The following is a 25,624-nucleotide window of genomic DNA, read 5'->3' as shown; positions in this document are numbered from 1 at the left end:
GGCAGTATACTCATAGTCTTCTGAAACCACTTTGGCATCAAAGCTTACTTAATTTTTTTACTCCAGAGAATCTATCCTTAAGAAATAATCTCAAATATACAAAAATAAAGAGATAACCCACATAAAAATGTACTTTTCAGAATTATTATAATTGTAAACTCAGAGGCCAAAATGACATGGAAATATTGGGAAAATCCACTCAATGGAAAAGTTATTGCACGATTTTAAAACAATGCATATCATGGCCAAGAGTAACATGAAAAAATACTTCTGCAACAATAGTGGAAACAAAACATAAAATTGTACACTTTTGACTACAACTACTAGTAGATAAGAATTATACAGAGGTAAAAAACATAGGAATGACATTGCACCAAAAGGCTCATTATTATTACAGTGGAATATAATATAGCTTTAAAAAAGATCAAAGGAAAAATATTGCACAAAAATAACAAAAACAACAACAACAACAAAATGTTTTAGGGTGAGGAAAATTCTGGGTAATTTTTTGACTGTTGGCCTCTGAACTGTCTATGATGTTATATATTGATGTACAACTTATATCCCTGCATACTCTACCCCAAACCTCAAGCCCATTTATAAAATTGCCTTAAGTTAGTTCTAGCATATACAGTCGTCCCTCTCTATATCGCGGTTCACTTATTGCGGCCTCACTGTATCACGGGATTTTTTAAAATATTATATTTAATTATTAATTGCAGATTTTTCGCTATATCATGGGATTTTGTAGTACTGTATATGTATGTTGTTAAAATTACATAGGTTTAAGAGTGTAGAATATCTTTAAGAATGTAAGTAGTGTTTATAAAAGCGTGGAAAAGGTTAATAAGGGAGTGGGAAAGGTTAATAAGAGACTGGGAATGGTTTATAAGTGTGTGGAAAGGGTTTATAGAGCCTTAAAATATATATAAATACTAAAATAAATGTAAGGTTCCTACTTCGAGTATTTTCACCTACCGCGGGGGTGGGGGGGGGGGGACACGGGTGGGCGGGGTCTAGAACATAATACCCCCGGATAGGTGAGGGAATACTGTCTACATCCCAGATGATCATGGTGGACTTTTACACTAGAGTTCAGCCCCAAAGAAAAACCCTTACCCTTACCCTCACTCCCGCTGAGAATTCAGTAATTAGCACTAAACAAGTACTTATCTTTAGAGAGGACCTATAGCAGTATCAATGAATAAAGGGTGATGTTCCCAAAATGGATACAAAAAAATAAATTAAAGAATCATGAAACAGTTGAGAAAACTACCTTCAAAGAATTCACATACCAGACACTGTTCTAAGCACAGTTAAATTATTATGACTCACAAAAGCCTCATAAAATCTAAAACTACTATTATTTCAATTTGAAAGACGAGGAACCTGAGATACAGGAAACTGTGAAAGACACCAGAGCTACTGGGAAACAGTGTAGAGTGCCTTCCAAAAGGCCCATATAATACCTCTCTCTTCCTAGTATAGCAATTCTACCCTTTTATCTGGCCTTCAAACTTGGCCCTACGTTGGCCCTACTAGCCTACTGATCACCTTCATTCACCAACATGAATCACAGGTTTCAGTCAGGAGTGTTTCTTCATCCCTTCCCCATTTCTCCTCCTAACCCTTAGACACCTGGGGCTCCTTCCCACATGCATTCAATCAAATACCTACGAAGTTCAAGCTCTAGAGATATAAAGATGAAGGAGACAACGCCCCTAACTTGAAGGAGGAGGGGAGAGAAACTTCTACACTATACACAGTAAGTGTGCTGCTCAGAACACACAGGTGCTCTGGGTGAGGGGGCCTTGGGTTGACTCTTCGACACTGTGGGCACTGACCACCCGGAGAAGGTGAGAGCCACCACTCTGCTCCATAGCAGTCTTCTCTGATTAAGGCTTCTCTCCAAAGCTTAGCTCCTCCATGAAGGTAATCTGCTCTCATGTTTCTCCTTCCTTCAAATTACTCCTGCCTTGGATGGGTGGCTCAATTGGTTGGAGCATTGTCCCATACACCAAAAGGGTGAGGGTTCAATTCCTGGCTGGGGATGTACCAGAGGCAACCAATTGATGTTTCTCTCTCACATTCATTTCTCTCTCTCTTTCCTCTCTCTCTCTCTTAAATCAACATATCCTCAGGTAAGAATTAAAAAATATAAATAAATAAATTCCTGCTCAGTATGGTTCTCAATCTATACTGTAGGTTAGAACAATCTGAAGACCAGCAGAGGAAAGCACTGCCCATGGAAGCTACAACCATAGGGTCACTGCAGACACTGATCAAGAGAAAGGAAGACATCATTCGGCTTCTCACCTCCAGTCTCCAGCCAGTGCCTCTCGTTGGCGGGACCCCAAAAGAACGAACATAGCTGGGATCTAGGAACTGTAGTTTGCAGAACTGATCCCTCTGTGGTCTGTGATATAGAGCAGAATGCAGGAAAGCGGGGGAGGAGGTGGGTCTGAGTGAAGAGGACAAGTTTCAAATCTCAAGGCTAGCTTCCTATTTCACTTCAGATCAACCCAGCCCCAAGAAGAGATGACTGGAGTGATCGCTGGTAGGAACACCAATGATTCTGATTCCTTTGAGACCTGGAGATGTTTTCTGCCTGCTTCTTTCAGCTTATTGGACACAGTACTGATATTATTAGGGATCTTGGCTATTCAAGGCAGTTACCAACTTCCAGTCAAGATGGAGACATAGGTAAACACGGCCCGCCTCCTTGCACAACCACAGCAAAAATCACAACTAAACTACAAAACCCAGAATCGTCAGGAAAATCGAGCTATATGGATAGCAGACTACCAAGAAATAAAAGAAGCCACATTCATCCAGATAGGCAGGAGGAGCAGAGATACGGAAAAGCGTGGAGAGGCGTGGTCCCATACTCACATGTGGCAGGTAAAAATCAGGAGGGATACCTCGGGAGCAAGGGACCCCAGCCCCACCCCAGACCACCTAGCCCAGGTTCCAGTTCCAGGAAAATAAATCCCCACAACTTCTGGCTATAAGAACCAGTGGGGATTGAGTCCATAAGAGAAACTTGGATTCTCAAGAGTCTCCTCTGAAAGAGTCCACAAGGGACTTAAGACTTAAGCAGACTCACTCCCTCTGGGCTCCAGCACTAGGGCAGCCCCTGGAAGGGCACCAGTGGCCTACAGGGTGAAATTGAAGTGTCTGGCATCAGGGCGAGAGATGGGGGACAGTTTTCTCCTGGACAAACTCCAGAGGCCAGATAGGAGCAGTATCCCCTTTCTAAGCCCTCCCCTACACAGAGCCACAGAGCAGGGACACCATATCAGAGATTCCATCAACCTGGTTCGCACGTGTTGCCCTGCCAATTACTTGAGGCTTTGCCCCATCCATCTTACAGGCGCGCTTTTCTACAATAGGCCATGCTACTAAGACAGGAAGTCAAAGCAGCTCTACCTAATACATAGGACATACACAGGGAGGCTGCCAAAATAAGGAGACAAAAAAATATGGTGAAAACAAAATTACATAAAAAAGACTAAACAAAATGGAAATAAGCAATCTCTCAGATGCAGAGTTCAAAACATTGGTTACTAGGATGCTCAAGAAACTCATTAGGTACTTCAAGAGTATTCGTAAAAACACCCAGGCAGAAATGAAAGTTTATACTAAGCAAAAACTTCTTTTAATTTACAGAGAACCAACAGTGGAATGGATGAAGCCAAGAATCAGATCAATGATTTGAAATATAAGAAAGAAAAAAAACATTCAATCAGAACAGCAAGAAGAAAAAAAAAATCTAAAAATACAAGGATGGGCTAAGGAGCCTCTGGGACAACTTCAAACGTACCAAGATTTAAATCACAGGATTGCCAGAAGGAAAAGAGATAGAGCAAGAAACTGAAAACTTATTTGAAAAAATAATGAAAGAAAACTTCCCTAATTTGGTGAAGGAAATAGATATACAAGTCCAGGAGGTACAGAATCCTAAACAAGATGGACACAAAGAGGATCACACCAAGACATATCATAATTAAAATGCCAAAGGTTCAAGACAAAGAGAAAATCTTAAAAGCAGCAAGAGAAAAGCAGAGACTTACCTACAAAGGAGTTCCCATAAGACTGTCAACTGATTTCTCAAAAGAGATTTTGCAGGCTAGAAAGAACTGGCAAGAAGTATTCAAAGAGATGAAAAGCAAGGACCTACAACCTAGATTACTCTATCTAGCAAAGCTATTATTTAGAATTGAAGGGCAGATAAAGTGCTTCCCAGACAAAGCAAAACTAAAGGAGTTCATCATCACCAAGCTATTATTATATGAAATGTTAAAAGGAACTATATAAGAAAAAGATCAAAACTATGAACATTAAAATGGCCACAAATTCACAACTACCAACAACTGATTCTAAAAAACAAAGTATGTGAACAAGCAGAAAAGTTACAGAATCACAGATATGGGGATCATTTGGAGGGTTATCAGCTGGAAGGGGGAAGGAGGAGAATGGGCAAAGACTCGAAGTGATTAAGAGGTACAAATTGGTAGGTACAGAATAAACAGGGGAATGTTAAGAACAGTATAGGAAATGTAGTAGACAAAGAACTTATATGAATGACCATGGACATGAACTAAGGAGGGGGATTGCTGGAGAGAATCAGGATACCAGGCAGCGGGGGGTAAGGGGGAAAATGGGACAACTGTAATAGGAAAATCATTAAAATATATTTTCTAAAAAAGAACTCAAAATACTAAAAAGGTGCTACAATGACTATGAAATGCAAAAACCAGAAAGCAAAAGTGAAGAGTTTTTAGAAAAATGGGAAGGCTAAAAAAAAATAATACGTCATAGGAAAATGATCTTTAAAAAAAAGAATTTTTAACCAACTAAGAAGTCATTCATTCACAGCTACTTACTTACTGGTAATACAAGACAAACATGGTCCCTGAATCCTAACCTCAGAGAAGACCCTTGATAAAATTAAGCAACTACAAATATAGTATGATAAATGCTCCAGTGGAAGAAGTACAGACAGCTATGAGCTCAGACCAGCGAAGCATGTGACCTCATCAAGCATTTTATTCCCATGGCATGTTTAGCCCTTCAGCTAAGGAACCAGAGTTGGGGCACATCCTCTTTAAAATTATGTACAGGTGACCAATTATTTTTATTTGATCATTATTCTGAGAAAGAGAACACATCTACTGCTGACATAAACATTCCCCTCCAGATGACATGTTCAACTCTCTTTATAATGCTGATATAAATGTATCATATGAATTTGGGAAGCATTTCCCCTTGATAAGCTATTAATCAAGGCTAATGATTTGGCCCTGATTACTCGTAGGTAGGTTTGATAGAAGCCTCACACCTCGGGATGTAAAAGATGAGATTCTAGAATCACTGACTATAACATGTAACAACCTAAGAGTTTCAGCCCAAACACAGTACCTGTGGCCCACCGTCGTCATAGCTAAGGCCAGATAACAGCCAATGGGCATGCCTGCTTTAACAGCCTTCAGAAGAGGATGAAACGCAGGTGACTCTGTCATGTCAGGCACAGTGCTGGAGAAGCAAACAGTTGGACAATTCTGCTGTATTCCATAATCATTTTTATGCAGTTTTAACCTCAAGATCAAGTTCCAGGCCCATTGGTTAAATGAGGTCTCAGGTGTCTCTCCATATCGAACAATACTGGCCAAATATGAAACCTAAAACAATTATTTATTTTAAACCACATTAGTCACATACACATTAAATCAGTAAGTTCACTCACCCATCTCCTTTTGTGATCAACAATGCCCTAGAAAGAGAGGACATATCCTGGTATTCCGTGTTTGTGATACTAAATCAAAACAATTTCTCAAAGTGACCACTTCTGCTTACTTGCTAGTCATTTTATGAATTTGATCTGAGTCAGCTCAAGCAATGAAGTAATAATATAAAAGTTATTATGCAAAAAATGTTGTGCTAGTAAATAAATTTAACCAGTTGGAGTGGGAGAAGCTCATTCACACCATTCGCCAATTTTGGTGGTTTAAAAAAAATTCCTACCACAGTCAATTTCAAACTACTTATACCCTGGCTTGGAGAGTTCCTGAAAATGTCACAATCAGTTCTCCTGAGCCCGTACAAGCCGGCTCCAGCACACCACTGTAGCACAACTCAAATTCCACGGTATTAAAATGGTTGTATGTAGGCTACTTCTTAAAGAAAAATTTTTATCCTACCACAGGGTAAACACTGTACCTTTATCCACCCAGGCTATTTATAATAAAGATCCATGCTCTTAATACATAGAGATGGGAATACCTGCTTCATACTTTCAGAAAGAAGCCCAGCATATGGCTTCTGTGCGAGGTTTATCTGGTACGCTTCCAGAATCATTAAAGCCACTTCAGCATGGACTGCTTGATCCAGATGAAGAGTACCCTATTAAAGAGAAAATCACAAATATGCAATCTTGATTTGACTTTTTTATATACATACCTTTGAACCAAAAGACTAGGCAGAATAATGAAGAAGAATCTTGGATGCAGAAGCTAAATTTTCTAAAAATCACCTACCCTAACTATTAAGTTATAAAGTGACAATAGGAAACAAATTAAAATCTTGTTTTAAAGAATGACTGTACCTAGGTAGATTTAGACCTAAGTCATCCTAGACTCCAGCCATAAGTTATCTTTGAATGTAATCCTCTTCCCCTTCCCTAGAATCTCTATAAAGTTATAAGTTTAAGAGCATTGCCACGAACCAGGAATATGTTTAATTATTTTTAAATGGGAAGATATTTAATAAATTAAGTCTATATTCCCTTTCTGTGTTCTATCAGCATTGAAAATATAAAAAGTACTCAACAACACAAGTAAAATATTCAGGAGCTTCAAGTTGTCTATCAAATTTTCTACCCAGTCTTCCTCTGCAGCCTGAAGAAATACAGTCATTAGCTCTCTCATAGAAGATGACTTTTCTAACTCTAACAAGGAGCACGGAGACTCTCGCAGGGGAACCTTCATGCAGCTCTTGGAGAAGAGAGGGGCCTGGGAATGTGAAGGTGGAAAAGAGACCCCCTGCAGTGCTCACCCACCAGCACCTGAGAGAAAGAAGATCCAGATGAACCCCTGGGTGGTCCCATGTGGTCAGGGTCACCCTGGGGAAAAGCTCCCTAGCTTCAGTGTCCTCATCTGTACAACAGAAGTCACGTTCATGCAAGTCACTGACAATGGCTGTGAGGACTAAGTGACTTGCTCAGAACAAAAGCTGGCTGACAGCTGAAGAGGACTGAGTTCTCTCCTATTTTCCCTTTGAAATGTTTAAATATATTGATCAAGAAGGGCAACTACTAAGGCCTAGGGTAAAGAGACAGGAAGAGCTTAACAGTTAAAATCACTTGACCTGACATCTTTGGAGACATATGATAAGTAGCAAGTCCTTAAAAATAATAAATTATTTTTTATGAAAACTACCACCACTGAGTATTGAATGTGTCCAAAACCTGTCTTAAGAGTTTTACCATGTCCTAAGCTACAGAACCCTTACAACCACCCTATGAGGTCAGCTTGTTAATCCTGTTGCTCAGAGCTGAGCAACTGAGGCCCAGAGAGTACAGGAAGCTTGCTCAGCCAGGGTCGCAGAGCCAGGAGGTGGCAGAGCTGGGATCAGAACCCAGGCGGGCTGGCTTGGACTCTTAACCAATGCAGTGTTTCAGAAGACAAATCTGAAATAACATGCAAGACAAAATGCAGGAGAAAGACGGACCAGAGGCAGGAGAGGCAATGAGGAGGGACTGCAGTAAATAGCCAGAGATAATACAACAGATACAAATGGTCTAAAGAAAAAGGGAAGAATTTTCAATGTGCAATGTTTTATCTTCTTTCAGAGGATGTTCCCTCTGCAGAACAGAATTAAAGAGAAGATCCTAAATTCAGACAGCTAAAAGCATCTGCAAGCCTTGCAAATAAAAAGATACATATAGAATCTCCGGTTTCTAGAGCCACAAGAATTTTTAAAACATGCTTAGTCAGGGGCACTGACCTCTTCACCCTTAGATTGTCGAATAAAAAAATGAAATGGCCAACACAACAATGGCCATCACGTGTGAACAAATAAAAATTATACCTATTTTTTTGGTCAGTTTGGCAAAAAAATATATTTTTAGTGTGCCACAGAATTTTAGTAATTTGTTTGTGTGCCAGGAGATTTAAAAAAAAGGTTGAAAATCGCTGTTCTAGAGAATGGTTTTAACACATACCTGTTCATCAACTCCCCAATTCAGTCCTTCTAGAATAATACAGGCCAATTTGTTCTTCACCATTGTCAGGTTATAATTCAATAACCAATTCCGAATCACAGCTATCTCAGAGGCAGAAGGTCGCCAAAGAAACAAAGGCAGTTCTTTAAACAAGTATAAAGACACCTTATTAAAAAGAAAATGATAATAATTAAAATAAAAAACTTAAGAAACAATCCTATATTACTACAATACTACATCATTAAACTGCTTGCAAATTTTCTCCAAAAGCAAGAAGGGTTTTGTTTGATTTTTAGACATGTGAAATGGACAACCAAATAAAATGAATATTAAAATGGATACATCTAATATGAAATAATATTGAATGTCAACTGTAACTGAAAAGTAAGATAATAATATACCAGTCACAAAAGATCACATATTAAACAATTCCATTTATATGAAATGTGCAGAGTAGTTAAATCTATAAAGTAGATCTGTGGTTGCTTAGGGTTGGAGGATTAAACGGTATGTGGTTGCTTTGGAGATGATAAAAATGTTCTAAAATTGACGGTGGTGATGGTTGTACCTTTCTGTGAAAATACTAAAAAACAATGACTTGTACATTCTAAACAGATAAACTGTATGGTATATGAATTATCTCAATAGAGCTATTACTAAAAACTACATCGAGCTACAAAAATGTAACAAATGACAGAAATAAGCTATATGTGTCTTGCTCAACTTAAACTATTGCTTTTGACTAATTTAAATAGTGCCTTGTTTCTTAATCAGAGTTGTTTCTTCCAAGGATAAAATAACTACCTTACTATTTTTCCCATTTCTCCATTACTCCAGGATTTAAAGGGGGAAAAGGTAAAACAAGTAAACAAATAAACAAAAGCAGTGCTCTTACCATTCCAACCTGGTCAATGGTGTCTTGAACTCTAGCCAAAAGGATGGAAATTATCTCAGGGTGAACAGCTGTGATAGCTCCTAAGAGCTCTCGACCAACCTTTGAAAAAGTCTCTCTGGTGGACAGGGTAACATACGATACCTAAATGTGGGAGGGAGTGGAAACAGCACCTTTAATAACAATTATCAGTCAAAACACATTTCCATAATTTACTTAGGATGTCTTCCAGTAAAGTAGAAAGACATCCTTAGTTCACACAATGCTCAAAAAGATGTCAGAACTTCAAAGAACGAAGTGTCTACCCTGAGGTTGAAAGGTGGGAGGAGAGGGAATGGAGGGGAAAGGTAACTATGTAACAATGACTTAAGTGCTGGATTCAGGAAGTATAGCAGTTCCTCTCTATATCACCGTTCACTTATCGCAGCCTCACTGTATCGCAGGATTTTAAAAAATATTATATTCAATTATTTATCGCAGATTTTTCGCTGTAACGCGGGACTTTGCAATTTGTACAGTAAATACTAAAATAAATGTAAGGCGGATAAGTGATGATCCAAGATGGCGGAGGAGTAAATGGAAGCTACACTAACCTCCTCCCAGGACCAGTCTGGGTTTACAACTTAATTTTGGAGAAATCATCTGGAACAACCAACGAACACTAGCTGGAAAGAAGTCTTATAACCACGGAGAGACAGAAAAGGCCGCTACATCACAACGTGACCGGTAGGGAGTGCGGAGACGCGGAAGGGCTGGCTGGGCTCACATGGGTGGCAGCTGAAGGGACTGAGAAACAGCTCAGCAGCCGGGGATTCCCCCTGAGAAGGGCAGGGTCTAAACCCCCAGCTGGGCTTCCCAGCCTACAGCAACAGAGTGGAAAGTAAAACAGTATCAGCTGTGAAAAGCGAAAAGCCACAGGGTTTCTTGCTAGCCGGAGAGAAACAGCAGGAGAAAAAGAGCTCTTAAGTGGATCACATACGAAAATATTTTGGCCACCACTTACCCTGGGCTCAAGCAGAGGGAAGGCAGAGAGGACTGGAGACACTTGGGGAGAGTTTGGCACGGTGGCTTTGAGGGAAGAACTGGAGGAGCAGCCGACTGGGTCCCAGTGCTGACTCATCCCCAGTACTGCGGGTAGACCATTCCCCTCCAAGTGGCGTCAGCCTGAGGGGAAGCAAAAGCCCTGTCGACGGGAATTAAGCTGCCACACCCACAGTCCTTAAGCCTGACAGCTAATCACAGATTGAGCAGATTAACAATCAAAGAAGACAGACAACAGCAGTAGATCCCTGGAAGTCTCCAACAGGCTGCCTAGGGCCAGACTGGTACATGATCTGACGCCACCAGAGGCAGATCCAGGAAGTGCAGATCATTCTAGGAAGCACCAACAAACAATAGGAGTCAAAAAAATGGGGAGACAGAGAAACAACCTCCCATCAAAAGGAAAGGTAGAATCCCCAGAAAGAGTGCTAAATGAAATAGAGGGGAGCGAACTATCAGATATGGAATTCAAAACATGGATTATGGAGAAGCTGAATGAGCTCAGCGGAAACTTCAAAGAACTCCAGAAAAACTACAAGGAACTCACAGAAAATTACGTGAGCATGAAAAAGGACATAGAAGCTATCAATAAGAGCCAGGAGGAAATGAAGAATACGATCTCTGAATTGAAGAACACAGTAGAAGGAATTAAAAGCAGGCTAGAGGAAGCAGAAGATCGGATCAGCGAGCTGGAGGACAACCTACACAAAAACTCCCAGACAATGCAACAAAATGAAAAAAGACTGAACAAGACTGAAGAGGTTCTAAGACAGCTGCAGGACAACATGAAACGTAATAATATCCGTATCATAGGAATTCCAGAAGGAGAAGAAGAAGAGCAAGGGATAGAAAACCTCTTTGAAAAACTAATGACAGAAAACTTCCCTAACATGACGAGAGAAAGAGTCACGCAAGTCCAGGAAGCACAGAGGGTCCCAATGAAGATGAACCCCAACAGGCCCACCTCAAGACACATCATAATTAAAATGGCAACATTCAAAGACAAAGAGAGGATCCTAAAAGCAGCAAGAGAAAAACAACTAATAACATACAAGGGTACTCCAATAAGGCTATCATCAGATTTCTCAGCAGAAACACTACAAGCCAGAAGGGAATGGCAAAAAATATTCCAAGCAATGAAAAACAAAGGTCTACAACCTAGAATACTATACCCAGCAAAACTCTCATTCAAAATGGAGGGTGAAATAAGGAGCTTCCAAGACAAAAGAAGGCTAAAAGAATACATCTCCACCAAACCAGCAATGCAAGAGATGCTAAAGGGTCTGCTCTAAGAAGATAAAGAAACAGAGAGAGACAGAGAAGAACACAAGTACAAAGGGGAAAAATGACAGTGAATAAGTACTTATCGGTAATAACCTTAAATGTAAATGCATTAAATGCTCCAATTAAAAGACATAGGGTAGCTGAATGGATTAGAAAGAATGACCCACATATATGCTGTCTACAAGAGACCCACCTTAGAACAAAAGATCTACACAGACTGAAAGTAAAGGGATGGAAAAAAGTATTTCAAGCAAATGGGCATGGGAATGACTGGGAATGACTTTCAAAGGTAATAAAAGCCCGCGAAATAAAAGGCCTGCTGCCATGGTTGGTTGTGCGGTCCACAGCAATCTCTCCAGGGAAAGAATGAAGGTTGTTTTCCTGAAAGATGGCTAGAAGGGACCTTAAGGCACAATGGAAAACCAGAAAGACTTGGAAAGGACAGGTGTGTACAGGCAAGGATGAATGCCAGGTATGTGGCCCAGCTTCTGTGCCCTGAAGAGCAGACTGAGGGCCACCCTAAATGTTCCTTGGGTAAGTTCCAGCAAAACAGAACTAAAGATCATAAGTGATCATTTGCTGCTCTTGTTATGTTTATGCAAACGAACAGGATAAATTAAAAATGGACTTAATGTAGCCCCTTTAAAGACAAGGAGAGTAATCTTAGGGAGAAAAATCATTATTCAAGGAAAATCACAATGATCAGTGGCAGACTGTAAAGTAGGGCAGCTAACCGTCTTAAAAGTTTCTTCTCACTTAAAAAATGGTTTCACTTGAAAATTAAACCATATCTGTGATATCACCAAAGAGATTCAAGTTGCAGGCAAGTAGAATGTCAAGTGCCTTGCAACTGGATGTCTTCCCAATAAGACAGTCTTACAGATTTAGAGACTTGTTTGTTGGCTATGTTACATAAATTAACATGTGTTTTCTGTTTTCAAAGGGCATAAGCCTATGACCGCATTACCTCAGTGATTGTCTGTACGCAAAAGGCTCACTTAATCCTCTCTGCAGCGCTGCCTCCTGAGACTCAACGGTTTGGCTGAACTAAATGGCTGGGTTGATGAAGAATAGGGTGGTCTGTGGGCTTCACTTTAAAACTGAATTCTCTTTTCTATCCTAATGGCTTGGACAGAAAGGGCCCAGAGGTCTGAGAAGGGGGAAACATAAACTATTTCCCTCAGCCCAAACTAAATATAATGGGCAAAAGGGTTTTGGACAGGCGAGATGTGCCTAGCACACCTTCCTCCAAAGAAGCTCCCCCCCCCTTTTTTTTTTCTCCTAATGTGGAACATTGAAAAATTAATCCCTGCCTTTTGTCACCTAGTAGTTATGGATTGAATGATGCTTTTTAACCCTTTTTGCCAAATCTGTTCCCCCCAGAACACAACAAGGATGCCAACCTGCTAAACCAAGCACGCCGTTGTCCGGAGACAGCCAACTGACCTGGAGTCTGCACAATCCTTCCCCATGTGGGAAGGCCACCCTCCCCTCCACACCCCCACTATTATTAGGGATTTCTGGACCCAAGGGTAGGTAGGACGACGACCATGTCCAGCTTGAAGCAGCTAGAGGAGCTTGAGACCTTCGCCCATTGTCCTTTACAAGATTACAAAGGGTCTTAATATCTGAGAGGGAGGGATAGTTATTTTTTACGAACCATGGGTACGGACTTGGGGGGGGATGCTGGGGGAGGGAGATACTGGGTGGAGGGGAGTAAAGGGGAAAAAATTGGAACTACTGTAACAACATAATCAATAAAATATACTTTAAAAAAAATAAATAAAATAAAATAAATGTAAGGCTCCTACTTCACGGATTTTCACTTATCCCGGGGGGGGGGGGGGGCGTCTAGAATGTAATACCTGTGATAAGTGAGGAATCACTATATATCCTGAAATAGCAATAAAATAGTACCTTCAGTGTTAAAACGTCTCAAAATTTGAGGAAATCACTAAAATGGTAACATTCAGAATGCATTTCATGGGAATATGCATTCTCTCCTACAAAATAAGATCCCCAACTACAAGAGCTCCTAAAATATCCATGTTTATCAATTCCTCTTGAACAATGTCTTCTAAACTATAGGTTACAATCCATTGATGTCAATGTCCAGCATTATTTTTTAAATACAATGGAATAGAACAGAAACATAATAGCAGAATAAGATAGAAAAATGTGAGAGTGTATCCGCTTAAAATTAAATATTGTCTTAACTTCACGCAAGAACTTACACACATGCACACACAGCATCAGAATGTAATAAAGAAGGTAATTTTACCTGAGTACTGGTCAGAACACTTGAAACATTACTCAAGATTATAAATATTGCTTTAGGATCTGGAGAATGCTGAGATCCACTGATAAAGGAATAGTAATGTAAAGAAATTTTTTCACAACATGGAGATAGTCTGGAATTGCTGACCCATCCAGGTCTTAACCTCATGCATGGTTACAACATACAGGTGCAAGAAGAGTTCAATAGAGTATGAGATCCTAGAAAAGAACTGATCCAGCCTGCCATTCTCAAATTGGAAGAGGTTAATAAACTCAGAGAATCTTCTTGGAACATAATTTTACTTGAGTTTACTTGTACAGTTTGGAGAAAATATTTTTTTTTGAAGATAAGCAGATTTGTGACAATCTAAATTGAAAAAGTACATTTTTTTTTTTAAATTTTATTTTACATACACAAAACTCCAATGAAAGTTTTAGTAATGATTTTGGGTTATGTCCCTAGACACTCAGGGTCCAAAGTTCACTCTCCTCCACCGTTAAGGATGGCTCAGTGAAAAAGTGAAGAAAACAAGAATCTCATCCCAGCCTCACATTTTATAGATGAGGAAACTGAAGCCCAGAGTGATAAGATAGCTTTTCTGATGTGAGATGGAAAATTAATAGCAGATTTAAAATAAACCCAGGCCTTCTAACTCCAGGTTCAGTATTCTGTCCATCACCTCCTTTAAACTGACTTATGAGCCAGCGTTCCATATTATGGGCAGGGTCAGGGCAGGGAGGGCGGAGACAACAGACAGTGTAAAAACTCCGAGTGTCAGGCTGTGTCAGATTGTCTGTTTCTTACCAGAACTCATGTACCGAATGTCAAGAAATAGTCAGGGGAAATGTAATGGGTATGATCCGTATTTTCAATATTCCTTATAGCAAAATGATGTTCCATTGATTATCTGCTCCCATTGGTGCAGACAGTACACAATAGTCACTTTCCTTTTTTTAAAACAATCCCAAAAGAATCAGTAAGTGGACAATCCGAAAGAAAATATTTCTTAGCAGACTTCTAAAACTTAATATTCTAACCTCATATATCTCCAGAACAATAATTTTTATGAAGTCTTCATCCACATCGGTTCTTCTGGCCTGAGCCATCTGAGCAAATGTAGTCAGAAGGCAAATCTCTTCCGAGCTATTCATGGAAGAAAGACACTTCTCAAAGTTCACAAAATGTTCTGGGTCTGCAGGTTCACATCAAGAAAATTAAAATGGGGAATGAATAAAAATATATCACTTTAATCATTCTTCCAGAGAGAAAAGATATATAAAATTAAAAGACATTCAGAAATATTTAAAGATACAAAAGTTCTTTCCTGAAGTTACTCAGTGTTCCTGGGTTTCTTCTGTGTACACAGGAGATATACATGTTGTTAACCTTTAATATGTATTTCTACAGATAGAATTCCAACTTTAAATATAATGTAGCCTCAGGGGTGACATTTAATATCTCCAAGCCTCAGTTTCCTCATCTATCTCCAAAGGTTATTTAAGATTAAATGACATTCCCCTAGTATAGTGCTCTGTCAACTGCAAAGCACTAGTACTGTTACTAGGTGAGAAATCTTCAAAGGCAAACTTGGGTCTACCTGATATTTGCCAGGCAAATGCTAATGAAAACCACTACGACTGGCAAACTACTCAGCACAAGCATGGCATTCCAAATAAAATAGATTTGATTACAAATGAAAATTTGGGACAAGAAATTAATTATAACAATAGCTGAAATACTAATGAAATGTGACACAGTTGCCTATCTCTCAGAGGATGTCATATAAGCAATACTACATTTTGTCACTAGGGGGCAGTATTGATCAACAGCTTTGCAACACACCACAGAAAACTAAATATTTCAAAGGCAAGTTATAGAGGAATACAAAAATCTGTTTAGAAAATATATTCCCTTGATAGAATTTTTCAGTTAGGAAGCAACAAGCCAACAATGCTTTTCATATGTTTACACATCTGAGAAAAAGGCAGAACGTACATCTAATTTCCTATTCATCTTCAAAGCAACTCGATGAAGCATTTATCAACCCAATTTTCATTTCCCATCCCCAAATTGGGTTTACCATAGAAATAACTACCCAGAGACATTCTAAGATAATGAAAACTGGAATTATATTCTAATACGTCAAAAATCACAAAGCAGTCTTTCGAATTCCAAAATAATCACACAAATACACAAAGTAAAACATTCTCTCGGTCCTTCTAAGAGCAAAGCGAAGAAAGCAACGAAGAGGGCGGGCACAGAAGGTGCCCACTGCAGCGAGGCCATACCTTGGAGCTGCTTCTTGCACTCAGCGGGCGGGAGGGCGGTGCAGACAGTCTCCAGATTCCCGCTCTCCACCTGGTGCATGAGGTAGAAGAGCTTCCAGAGCATCTGGACTGACAGTGTTCCAAAAGGCATTTCCGACATAAACAGCCAAATGCCAAGTCTGTGTGTTTTAAAAAGAGCATAAAGCATTTAATATTATCAGTCACTCTCACCATACTGAGATAATAAACAAACCTTCAGTTCTGATGGGAAAAAAATTCTTAAATCTCACTACAGCGATTTTTCTAGTATGTCTCAGTCATAAACCTTGAGGATAGGTAACAGTAACAGGAAATACCAAGCACTTAGCTTGTGCCAGGCACTGTTCTAATCGCTGCATCATGCTTATATCCCCTCATTCCGTCCTCACTAAAACCAAGGCAACTACTATTACCGATATTATCCCAGTTCACACATGAGGCTACTAAGACACAGACAGGGTGGTAGTAAGAGGTAGAGCTGAGTTTTGAACCAAAGATTCTTTTCAGACCTGCGTGACAGAGAGGCTGCATGGATGTGGATGTGTGTGCCTGAGCAAGCATACAGGTACACATGTAGTGAGAGAGAAATCAATCAAAAACCCTCCAGTGACTCCTCACTCATCTCCAAATGAAGTTCAAACACCTCATATTACTGTAGCTCATCCCTGTAACATATTCATGAGGCTGATGGGAGAGGTAGTATTTTATCATCATCTCCACTTTATAAATGGAGAAGGTGGGGCCATAACTATTAAGTGGCTTGCCCAGAGTAACAGCAAATGGCAGACCAAGACTCAAAGCCACTACACAACAGAAAATAAATAAGAGGCTGAGGCTAAGAGGCCCAGAGTAAGAGAAGCATAGACAGCTCAGAAGAAGACAAAGGTGAGGAAGAGCTGGCAGTTCACAAGTGGAGGTGGGTGGGGCTGGAGGGTGGCCCTCATCTCCCAGCAGGGGGTACAATGAGGCAGGTAGAATCCACTCCTACACTTGGCCAGAAACTCAGGGTACAAGGTACACTGCTATGCCCCTGCCTCTGCACGAAATGCAAACTAGGCCGTAAGCGGCAGCAAAGACAGCGTGATCAGAAGACAACATTTAAACAGCCAAGACAGAGGACCAGGACCCATGACTGTCCTGGACATTAAAACCCTTGCAGTAAGGCAATTTGAATAGTCAGAAAATCATTTGTGCCATGCACTGAGCACCTACTCTGCCTCACTGCAGGAACCAGAGATGGGTGTGAAAAAGAATTCATCCCCTGCTCAAAAGTTCAGGGGTGCCAAAACTAGATCTCAGAATCCAGTTATTTTAAGACTAACAGAAACCTCAAAGAGAGATCATTTCAGTCGGCACTAGTTAAGGAAACTAAACCCATGAACTTTCCTAAGATAAGAAACAGCTGAAATACACTAAGATACCACAAAAAATCGACTTAAGTCAATACTTTCATGTCAATCTTTCTCACTAGCCAGGGAGCCACTCCTCAACACTCATCATCATACTCCTTACCTTTTGGCTTTCAGCACATGTAGGACAGTTCTCAAAAACAGCTCATCAAATTCAACCTGTAGCTTCTCCATGGAGTAGGGCTCCAGAGCCAATCCCCCGCCTCGGTTGTAAGCCACATACTGTGCCCAATGGTCACTCACATAACCAAGGGTCATCCTGAGCATGAGGAAAGACAACATAGCACTCTTCATTAATGGGCTCAGTGTTGGCAGCTTTAATTATATTTGAAGCATTAATCTACTACACACATGGTTACTGAACACCTACTACCTTCTAGGTTCTGCAGGGAATTCAATTATAGGGTTGGGGGGGGGCATCCTATCTTCATGGGGCTTACATTTAGTTATGGCAAACAGACAATAACAAAATAAAGTAAAATATATAGTCTGTCACATGGTTGTAAGAGACATTGAGAAAAATAAATTGGAGAGGAGAATAAAGTTTCTCTGAAGTTGACAGGAGAGTTGGTTGGGAGCAGGAAAGGTCTAACTGAAGACGGACACGTGCATAAGGACAGGAGGAAGTCGCAGGGATAGCTAAGGGAAGAGCACCAGGTAGAAGAAACAACCAGTGTGAAGGCTGCAAAGTGTGCTCAGTATGTTGGAGACACAGCAAGGCAGCCAGTGTGCTAAAGCAGAGTGAGAAGGGGCCTGGCTAGAGAGGAAATCAGAAAAGTGACAAAAACCAGACCGTGAAAGGTCCTGTAGGCCACTGGGAAGACTTTGGCTCTTACTCTGAATGAGATTGAAAGCAGTAGGGTCTTGAGCAGAGGAGTGGCATGAGCTGACTCACCATTTTCAGGGAGTACTGACTTGTGAGAATAAGCTGGAGGCAGGGTGAAGGGGGCGCAAGGGCAAAAGCAGGAAGATAAGCAAGGAGGCCACTAAGAATGAGCCAAAGTGGTGGCCATGAAGGTGGTCAGAAGCTGGATTCTGGAAACAGCCTGTTCTATTGATTCAGAAGGATGCATATCTATTCCACGTTAGTCTCTGCAACTGGAACATAGAGTGATCCCTCACTTATCGCGGCTATTATGTTCTAGACCCTCCTCCCCCGCGATAGGTGAAAATCCATGAAGTAGGAATCTTACATTTATTTTAGTATTTACTGTACAGTACCGCAAAATCCTGCGATATTGTGAAAAATCCGCAATAAATAATTATAATATTTTTAAAAATCCTGCGATACAGTGAGGCTGCAATAAGTGAACCACGATATAGAGAGGGACTACTGTGTGTTAAAAACTGATGGCAAGCCATAATTTGGCAGCATTTTTCCTTCCTGAGTGGCACACAAAATATATCATCAGAATTGGTGGCACCTTGGACTTGATAAAAGATGGTGTTTTAAGGCAGATGACAGAGCTGGCTATGAGATGGGATGTGGGGTGTAAAAGAGAAAAGTCAGGAATGACACCATGTGTTTCAGCCCAAACAGCCAGAAGAATAAAGTTGCCACAGACTGAAATTGAGACGACTGTGGGAGGAGCAGTCTGGGGGTGGGAAGCGGGAGTTTGCTTTGGGAATATTAAATTACAATGTTCATGAGTCATCCAAGTGGAGGTGCTGAGCTGGCAGCTAGGTAAACAAGCTTATGAAAGAGATACAGACTGGGAATATAATTGAGAATTGTAACAGTATTTAGATGACATTTAAAGACATGAGAATGGATGAGAATCCAACCAGCAAGGTCAGATAAAGAGAAGAGGTCCCAGGACTGAGCCCTGAGGCCCTCCAATAATAAGAACTTTTGGAGGTGAGAATGGAAAACCAAGGAGGAAGAAAATGAATAGCCCTTGAAATGGAGGAGACACCAGGAGAAAGTGGAAACCAAGCAAAGAAAATATTTTAAGGAGAAAGTGATCAACTATGAGAAAGGCCGCTACATGGACTATGTGAGCGACGTAAACCAGGATGAAGACTTAGAATTGGCCACTGGGTAAGTTGCACAAAGTTCATTAGTGACCTTCACTCTTCAGAGCTGTTTGGATAGTGTTGCAGGAGAAGCCTGATAGCGGCGAGTGCCAGCGAGAACAGAAGGAACAAACTAAGACCCAACAGATGACCTGAGGAGGCGGGCCTTGTGGAAAATTGTTCTACAATGGAAGGTATGAGAAGAATCTGTGATAAAGCAAAGCAAGCAGACAGAAAACAAAAAAATAACTAAAATAACCAGCTATAAATATTTACAAGGAAATAACATAGAGAATGCTGTTCTTAAAACAATAATAACAATGTCTTTCCTGTAGTTATTACAAGAAGAAAATGAGAAGGCATAGTCCTGGCACATGGTAAGCAATCAATCCTACAGCATGTATGTGAGCAAGGATGAAATTTACCTTATTTACCAAGCAGAATCAGAAAATGAATACTACGACTTCTGATAGTAAGTAAATAAGCTTTTAGCTTTTAAGAAAGTAACTCTACAAGTCACCAACCCTCCCTCCACCCACCATTTCCATTTTAATTACCATCTACTGAAGGTTTTCTCTAGATCTTAAGAGTAACCCTTGACCTTCTCAGGACATCCTACAATCATTTACCTGACGTTATAAAGCTGATGGATACATACACATCTAAAATAAATTAATTAAAATCAATGCTGTTTTACAAATAAATGTAGGAAGAAAAAGTTTTGCAGATTTTTGGAGGTTTTACAGAGGAAAAGGATGTTGGAAGAAATAACAGCTTATGCTGTAGGAAGTGGCCCAGAGATAAATATTAACAATGCAGAAAACAGGACATAAAATTAATTCAATAAAAAGTAGTACTTAGTCTCAAAATTTATTCATACTTGATAATAAAAACATTAGCCTACTTTTCACTCAAATAAATCAGATGCTTTTCCAGATCAAAAGAGTAGCCACTGACGAAATCTGTACAGTTTTCTTTAAATGATATTTAACAGAAATTAGAAAAAGAATAAATAAAAGAAAAATGAAAACAATGACACCAAAAAGCTATTGCTGATTTCCCATAGCTAAGTGACAAGCGCCAGGCAAAAGCGAGGAGGCAGAAGAAAATAGAGAGCAAGGGAAGGGGAAAGAGCCGGCATTTTCCTTGACCAAGTTCAGTTTCTCTGGCCAAGTTCAATCCAGCAGTTGCTTTGAGGACCTTGAGCAAACCAGTTAAATTTGAGATAATTAACCAAATATTCTGATTGGAAGCGTTTATATAATTTCCACCTAGTAGATGGTAAAAACAGCAATTATTAATTTTATGATAAGACCTGAAACATACACAACAGTGTCCATGACCCCAATTATGCAGTATCTGTGTCTGACCAGGGTGAAAGCGAAGAGAAACGATGTACCAACGGCAGTTATTACCTGATCATATAACCAATTCGTTTGACAAACTGCCTATAGCGTGCTCTGTTAAAGGTTTCTAAGCCCACAGCAAGAAGTTCCACTAATGAGTTAGCAAAGGCAAAAATTTTCATCATCTCTTGAGGTCTTGTTGTTTCAGGTAAATAATCACCTAGAAGTTCAAATCAGAGAAAAGAAAACAATTATAATTACTATAGAAAACACTGAAAGATACAGGTATATGTACCTCAACAAGAAAACAAAGCCAAGATGGAGAAGAATTAACAATCCCAATTGCTCTGGCTCCTGTGTCAATGGGAAATGGGAAACTCAAAACAAAGTACAAAATTAAAACAATTTATTTAAGCTGGGCAATGTGCTCGCTAGTCACCCTTTTTGCATTTAAACACTAAGTAGAAAATTACAAGCACGGGAGAAGGAAAGGAGGCCTTATCAAGGTGTGATGCAATCGCCTCAGTAGAGCATTGCTAGGAACAGGGAGGCTGAACCAGGAGCCTGCATGAGGTGTAACACTTGATGCTGAGCTCCTGTGTTTGATCCTGCTATTACTGCATTTTACATATATGACCAAAGAAATTAGTCTACCTTTTGCCTTAAACCCAAGAAGATGCTGAAAGAGTTCATGAAATGGGAACTGTGATAAAAGGATAACCAAGTCATCTTCATTAAGGAGACTCCAACTGGTCTCAGGGTCTTCATCCTAAAGGAAAAGATGCAAAACCATGTCCACTGATTTGATCAGATCACACCACAGTCTACAGAGTTACAGAAGCTAAATTATCAAAGGTCTCAAAGACACATGTGTGGTATTCTCATGAGTATTCATGGACTACTCTTCCTGGACATAGATTTATAGTATCAGTTTCAAAGATGGGCTATAGCCCCTGAAATTGCAAGTACAATTTTATGTGTATCTGGGTCATGTCCATTTTTCAGTAATAACAATTGGAGAAAAAAATTCCTTACAGATATACTGACCACTACAGTAGAAAAAAAACCAACAAATGTTATCTTGAGAAATTGGATTTTGATCATTCAACTGTCACCAAAAACAGAGAACCATCTTCTACCTTTCAAATAAGATCTGGATAAGAAGTTTATAAGAGGTAAGGCAGAATCCTGGTATGCTCAGCTCTTTATTACACAGACTCAAGATAATCTGTAGGTGAGAGTTCACATCCAGAAAATTATTACTACAAAAAATACAATCCTAATATAAAGTTTACATTATCTGTAAATATTTCCATGTTCTAAATTCTCCCAGCTCAACAGAGATATTCTAGAAAAGGGTGCCAGCACAGCACACTGGATCAGAGCAGAGGCTCCAGAGGCTCTGCCATTTAATGACTTGAGTGATTTAGAACAAATTCCTTCAGCCCCGTGCACCTCATCTGTAAAAATGAGATCACAACAGTACTTGCTTCGTGGGGTTGTTGGGAGAATTAAATGAGATAACTTGTGGAAAGTGCTTAAAACTCAAGTGATTATCAGAATAATGCGGACATGATGAGTTACCTCTTCTCCTCCTTCATCTACGAGTGTCCATGACCCAGACGCAGGCCCCGAGGAAGACGGCTTCCCCTCGCTGGGCTTCATGTGGCACAGGAGCTCTGCTCGATTTCTGGAAGGACAAGTGACATCACTCCAATCACAAACACAGAAAGCCCACATGTGTGAATTCTGATCACCTACTCACCCTGAAGAAGAGTCAGACATCGACTCAATCTTCAAATGGTTTAAATTAGTAAATAAGAAATAAGAACTGACTATAACTCAAGGACACCAAAATCTCACTTATTTCAGTACAGAGACCACAACTGTTTGGACATAGTAATGATGAGAGAAAATGCAGAAAAGTGGTCAAACTAGCACCTCTCCTGCACACAGTGGGACCCCAATACACGTGGACTGCTGCAGCACCTTAACTCTGAGCAGGCTTACAGAGTGTTGCCAGGGAGAGAACTTTAAAAATCATGCTTTCTTGCCCTGGCTGGTGTGGCTCAGTGAATTGAGCATTGGCCTGCAAATCAGAGGGTCACAGGTTCGGTTCCCAGTCAGGGCACACACCTGGGCTGCGGGTCGGGTCCCCAGTTGGGGGCACGCGAGAGGCAACCACACATTGATGTTTCTCTCCCTCTCTTTCTCCCTCCCTTCCCCTCTCTCTAAAAATAAATAAATAAAATATCTTAAAAATCATGCTTTCTTGAATAAAAAAGGATAATCCACAGGTAATGCAGAAGCTTGTTTGGGGCACAAAAATACATCTAAGTACAAAAAACATTTTTAAGTCAAATCTTATCTACCATGTATCCAGGAAATGAAACAGGAATCAGGAAAAATTCCTGCCTGCCCAATTTTCAGCATTGGCCAGATCTGGTAAGGTGTAACCAGAGATGTTTCTCCTCTGAGACCGTAGCCCAGTTCTCAGTCTGCCATTCCTTCCTCTCTGGCCTGCCCCTGAAAACTCATCCATTCCTTCCTTTAACCAGGATCTTTCTTCCATGACTTCCAGCTCTGTAGCTCTACTGCCAAGGAGCTCCAATCCTGAAGCTCCCCATGTCTACTGATATCTGTCATTTTTGTATCAATCGTACACCCGCCTCAATGACCTCAAATTTTCCTCCTTACGAAACAGCTCCCCCTTCTGTGTTTCCTGTCTGCTGGGCTGCCGATACCCTCTCTGTCACCGGGACTTGGGAGTCTGTGGAGTTGTATCTGAACCACTCCTTTCCCACATTTTGTTACTGAGCAAGCTACCTAACCCTTTGCTGGGAAGATGACCTCTGGCTTCCCCTCCTTCTCTGTCCCACTACTATTCCCCCAACTCAGGTCTGGAGGCAGACAGGCTTTCCAAGACTGAAAGCCAGTGGTAGTAACACTGTTCAAGGTCACCTAGACACAGACTCAGCCTTCTCCTCCAGTTATGGAAGTGGCCCTCTTGATGCTGGGTTGGATTCCAGGGCCAGGAGAGCAAGACATCCATAACTGTGATTGAATTAAGCAGAAGTATACCTTCTGCCTCCAGTTGAGCCTCATCTTGCCTAAATACAGCTTTCACGGGTGTTCAAAAGCCCGCAACTACCACAAAGGCCAGGCCATATCAAATCTAGATCCCGCTGTCTTAATGCAGGGCCTTTTATAATCCGACTCACTCTATTCATCTCTATTACCACCTCTCACACACCCAGCCAAGCTGCCCTCTTACCTGTCGCCTGTACAGCTGCCCTTCCCTGTGCTTAGAGCCGTTGCTCACTGTTCTCCCCACTGCAGTGCCCGCTACTCCTCCTCTCCCACTGAAATCCATTCCACCCTTCAAACCCAGCTCATCCACATGGAACCCTCTGACTACTCCACTCTACTCTTTATTCTCCTCGTTACATCGCTTCACACTCAGCACTTAAATCTGTGTTTTTTCTTCCTCTGACACTAAATCTCTTCTTCTAAGAAACAGATTATCTTCTTTGACTCTCCCCACAATACCTTTCACAATAACACATACGACAGGAGAAGCAAACCCATTAAAAGGGGGACCCAAAAAGATTAGTAATTTATATATAAGCAGTCAATAAGGTCACTTTGGGAAAAAGGGCAGCAAACCCAAAGAAAATCTGCAATGTAAAATTCTGGAATGCTGATGCAGCCCTTGACAGTTCTTCGGATATGGACAATTTAGGAAGCCAATTCTTTGATAAAGACACATTTTAATTTCTACATCAAGAAGATCTTCCACACTTACTTGACAGGAGACATTAGTAGGGCAAGGGACTGCATAAAATGAAAGACCCCTGATGGGTTATTCAACACTTTGATCTGAAATCAGAAAAGGAAAAAGCATACTGTAGAAAACCAACAACCCAAGTATCCATAATCTTAGTGCACAAGAATTCTGAGAAAGGGAGCTGTTAAGAAAACAAAGATGGAATTGGCACCTAACCCACAAGAGTGAGAATACAGCTCATGGGTTACCTGGCAGTAATGACTCAGCACTACTCATAGAGCAGAAGTAGCTAAGCAGTTTATATCAATTACCTGTAACAATATGGGTCAAAGAACAATGTGCTATTTTAATCCAAAGATAAACCATAAAAAAAAAAAATCTTCTACCTAAAAAATCCAAACTTCTTGCCACCAGAAATACTAAAGAACAAATAATGTGAAGTTGAATTTGGCATACACTTGGCTCCTACTCATCTGAGTAGTTACTATTAGTAACGAAACAACCCAAAGGCAAGAAGCAGAGAAGAAAATCTATAAACCATATAATCAACACTTAAGTTGATTATATGAGAGCTGATCAAACAGACCTGGATATATGCCAATATTAATCAACTGAGTTGCTGGTAGTTTGCTTTACCTATAACAACTGTGCTATGTAGCCCTGGCCAGTGTGGCTCAGTTGGTTCGAGTGTTGTCCCATAAACTGAAAGGCCACAGGTTCAATTCCTGGTCAGAGCACTGCCTAGGCTGTTGTTCAGTCCCTGGTCAGGGCACGTAAGAAAGGCAACTGATTGATGTCTCACATTGATGTTTCTCTCCCTCTCTCTCTCCCTCCCTTTCCCTCTCTCTAAAATTAATAAGCATGTCCTCAGGTGAGAATCAAAAAAAAAAAAGAGAGAAATTTAAGGAGTTGAGCATTACAGAAAAAAGTCCTAGAGAGCCTTCCCGCACAGAAATTTTACAAAATTAAATACTACTGAACTACCAAGCCAGACCACTACGAAACTTTTGCAGTTCTAATTTAATCAATTATAGGTGACCCAAG

The 25,624-nt window shown here is 40.4% G+C and overlaps 1 protein-coding gene across 1 annotated transcript in view; it reads right to left on the bottom strand.

Annotated features, from left to right (window-relative positions):
• Positions 1 to 25,624, bottom strand: part of EPG5 (ectopic P-granules 5 autophagy tethering factor) — a 94,110-nt gene that overhangs the window by 52,302 nt on the left and 16,184 nt on the right. Inside the window, exons 6-16 of the mRNA XM_090285570.1 lie at positions 24,599 to 24,672; positions 22,378 to 22,483; positions 21,448 to 21,562; positions 20,863 to 21,013; positions 17,535 to 17,690; positions 16,005 to 16,162; positions 14,754 to 14,908; positions 9,117 to 9,257; positions 8,222 to 8,386; positions 6,283 to 6,402; positions 5,422 to 5,681 (exon numbers count right to left, since the gene is read on the bottom strand). Of these exons, the coding sequence (XP_090141696.1) occupies positions 5,422 to 5,681; positions 6,283 to 6,402; positions 8,222 to 8,386; positions 9,117 to 9,257; positions 14,754 to 14,908; positions 16,005 to 16,162; positions 17,535 to 17,690; positions 20,863 to 21,013; positions 21,448 to 21,562; positions 22,378 to 22,483; positions 24,599 to 24,672 (1,601 nt within the window). The remainder of the gene's footprint in view (positions 1 to 5,421; positions 5,682 to 6,282; positions 6,403 to 8,221; positions 8,387 to 9,116; positions 9,258 to 14,753; positions 14,909 to 16,004; positions 16,163 to 17,534; positions 17,691 to 20,862; positions 21,014 to 21,447; positions 21,563 to 22,377; positions 22,484 to 24,598; positions 24,673 to 25,624) is intronic.

This window comes from Furipterus horrens, unplaced genomic scaffold (assembly GCF_987537825.1).
Source record: "Furipterus horrens unplaced genomic scaffold, mFurHor1.1.pri manual_scaffold_8, whole genome shotgun sequence".
Lineage (NCBI taxonomy): Eukaryota > Metazoa > Chordata > Mammalia > Chiroptera > Furipteridae > Furipterus > Furipterus horrens.
The sequence above is the reverse complement of the archived record's forward strand: the minus strand, read 5'-3'. Positions and strand labels throughout refer to the sequence as shown.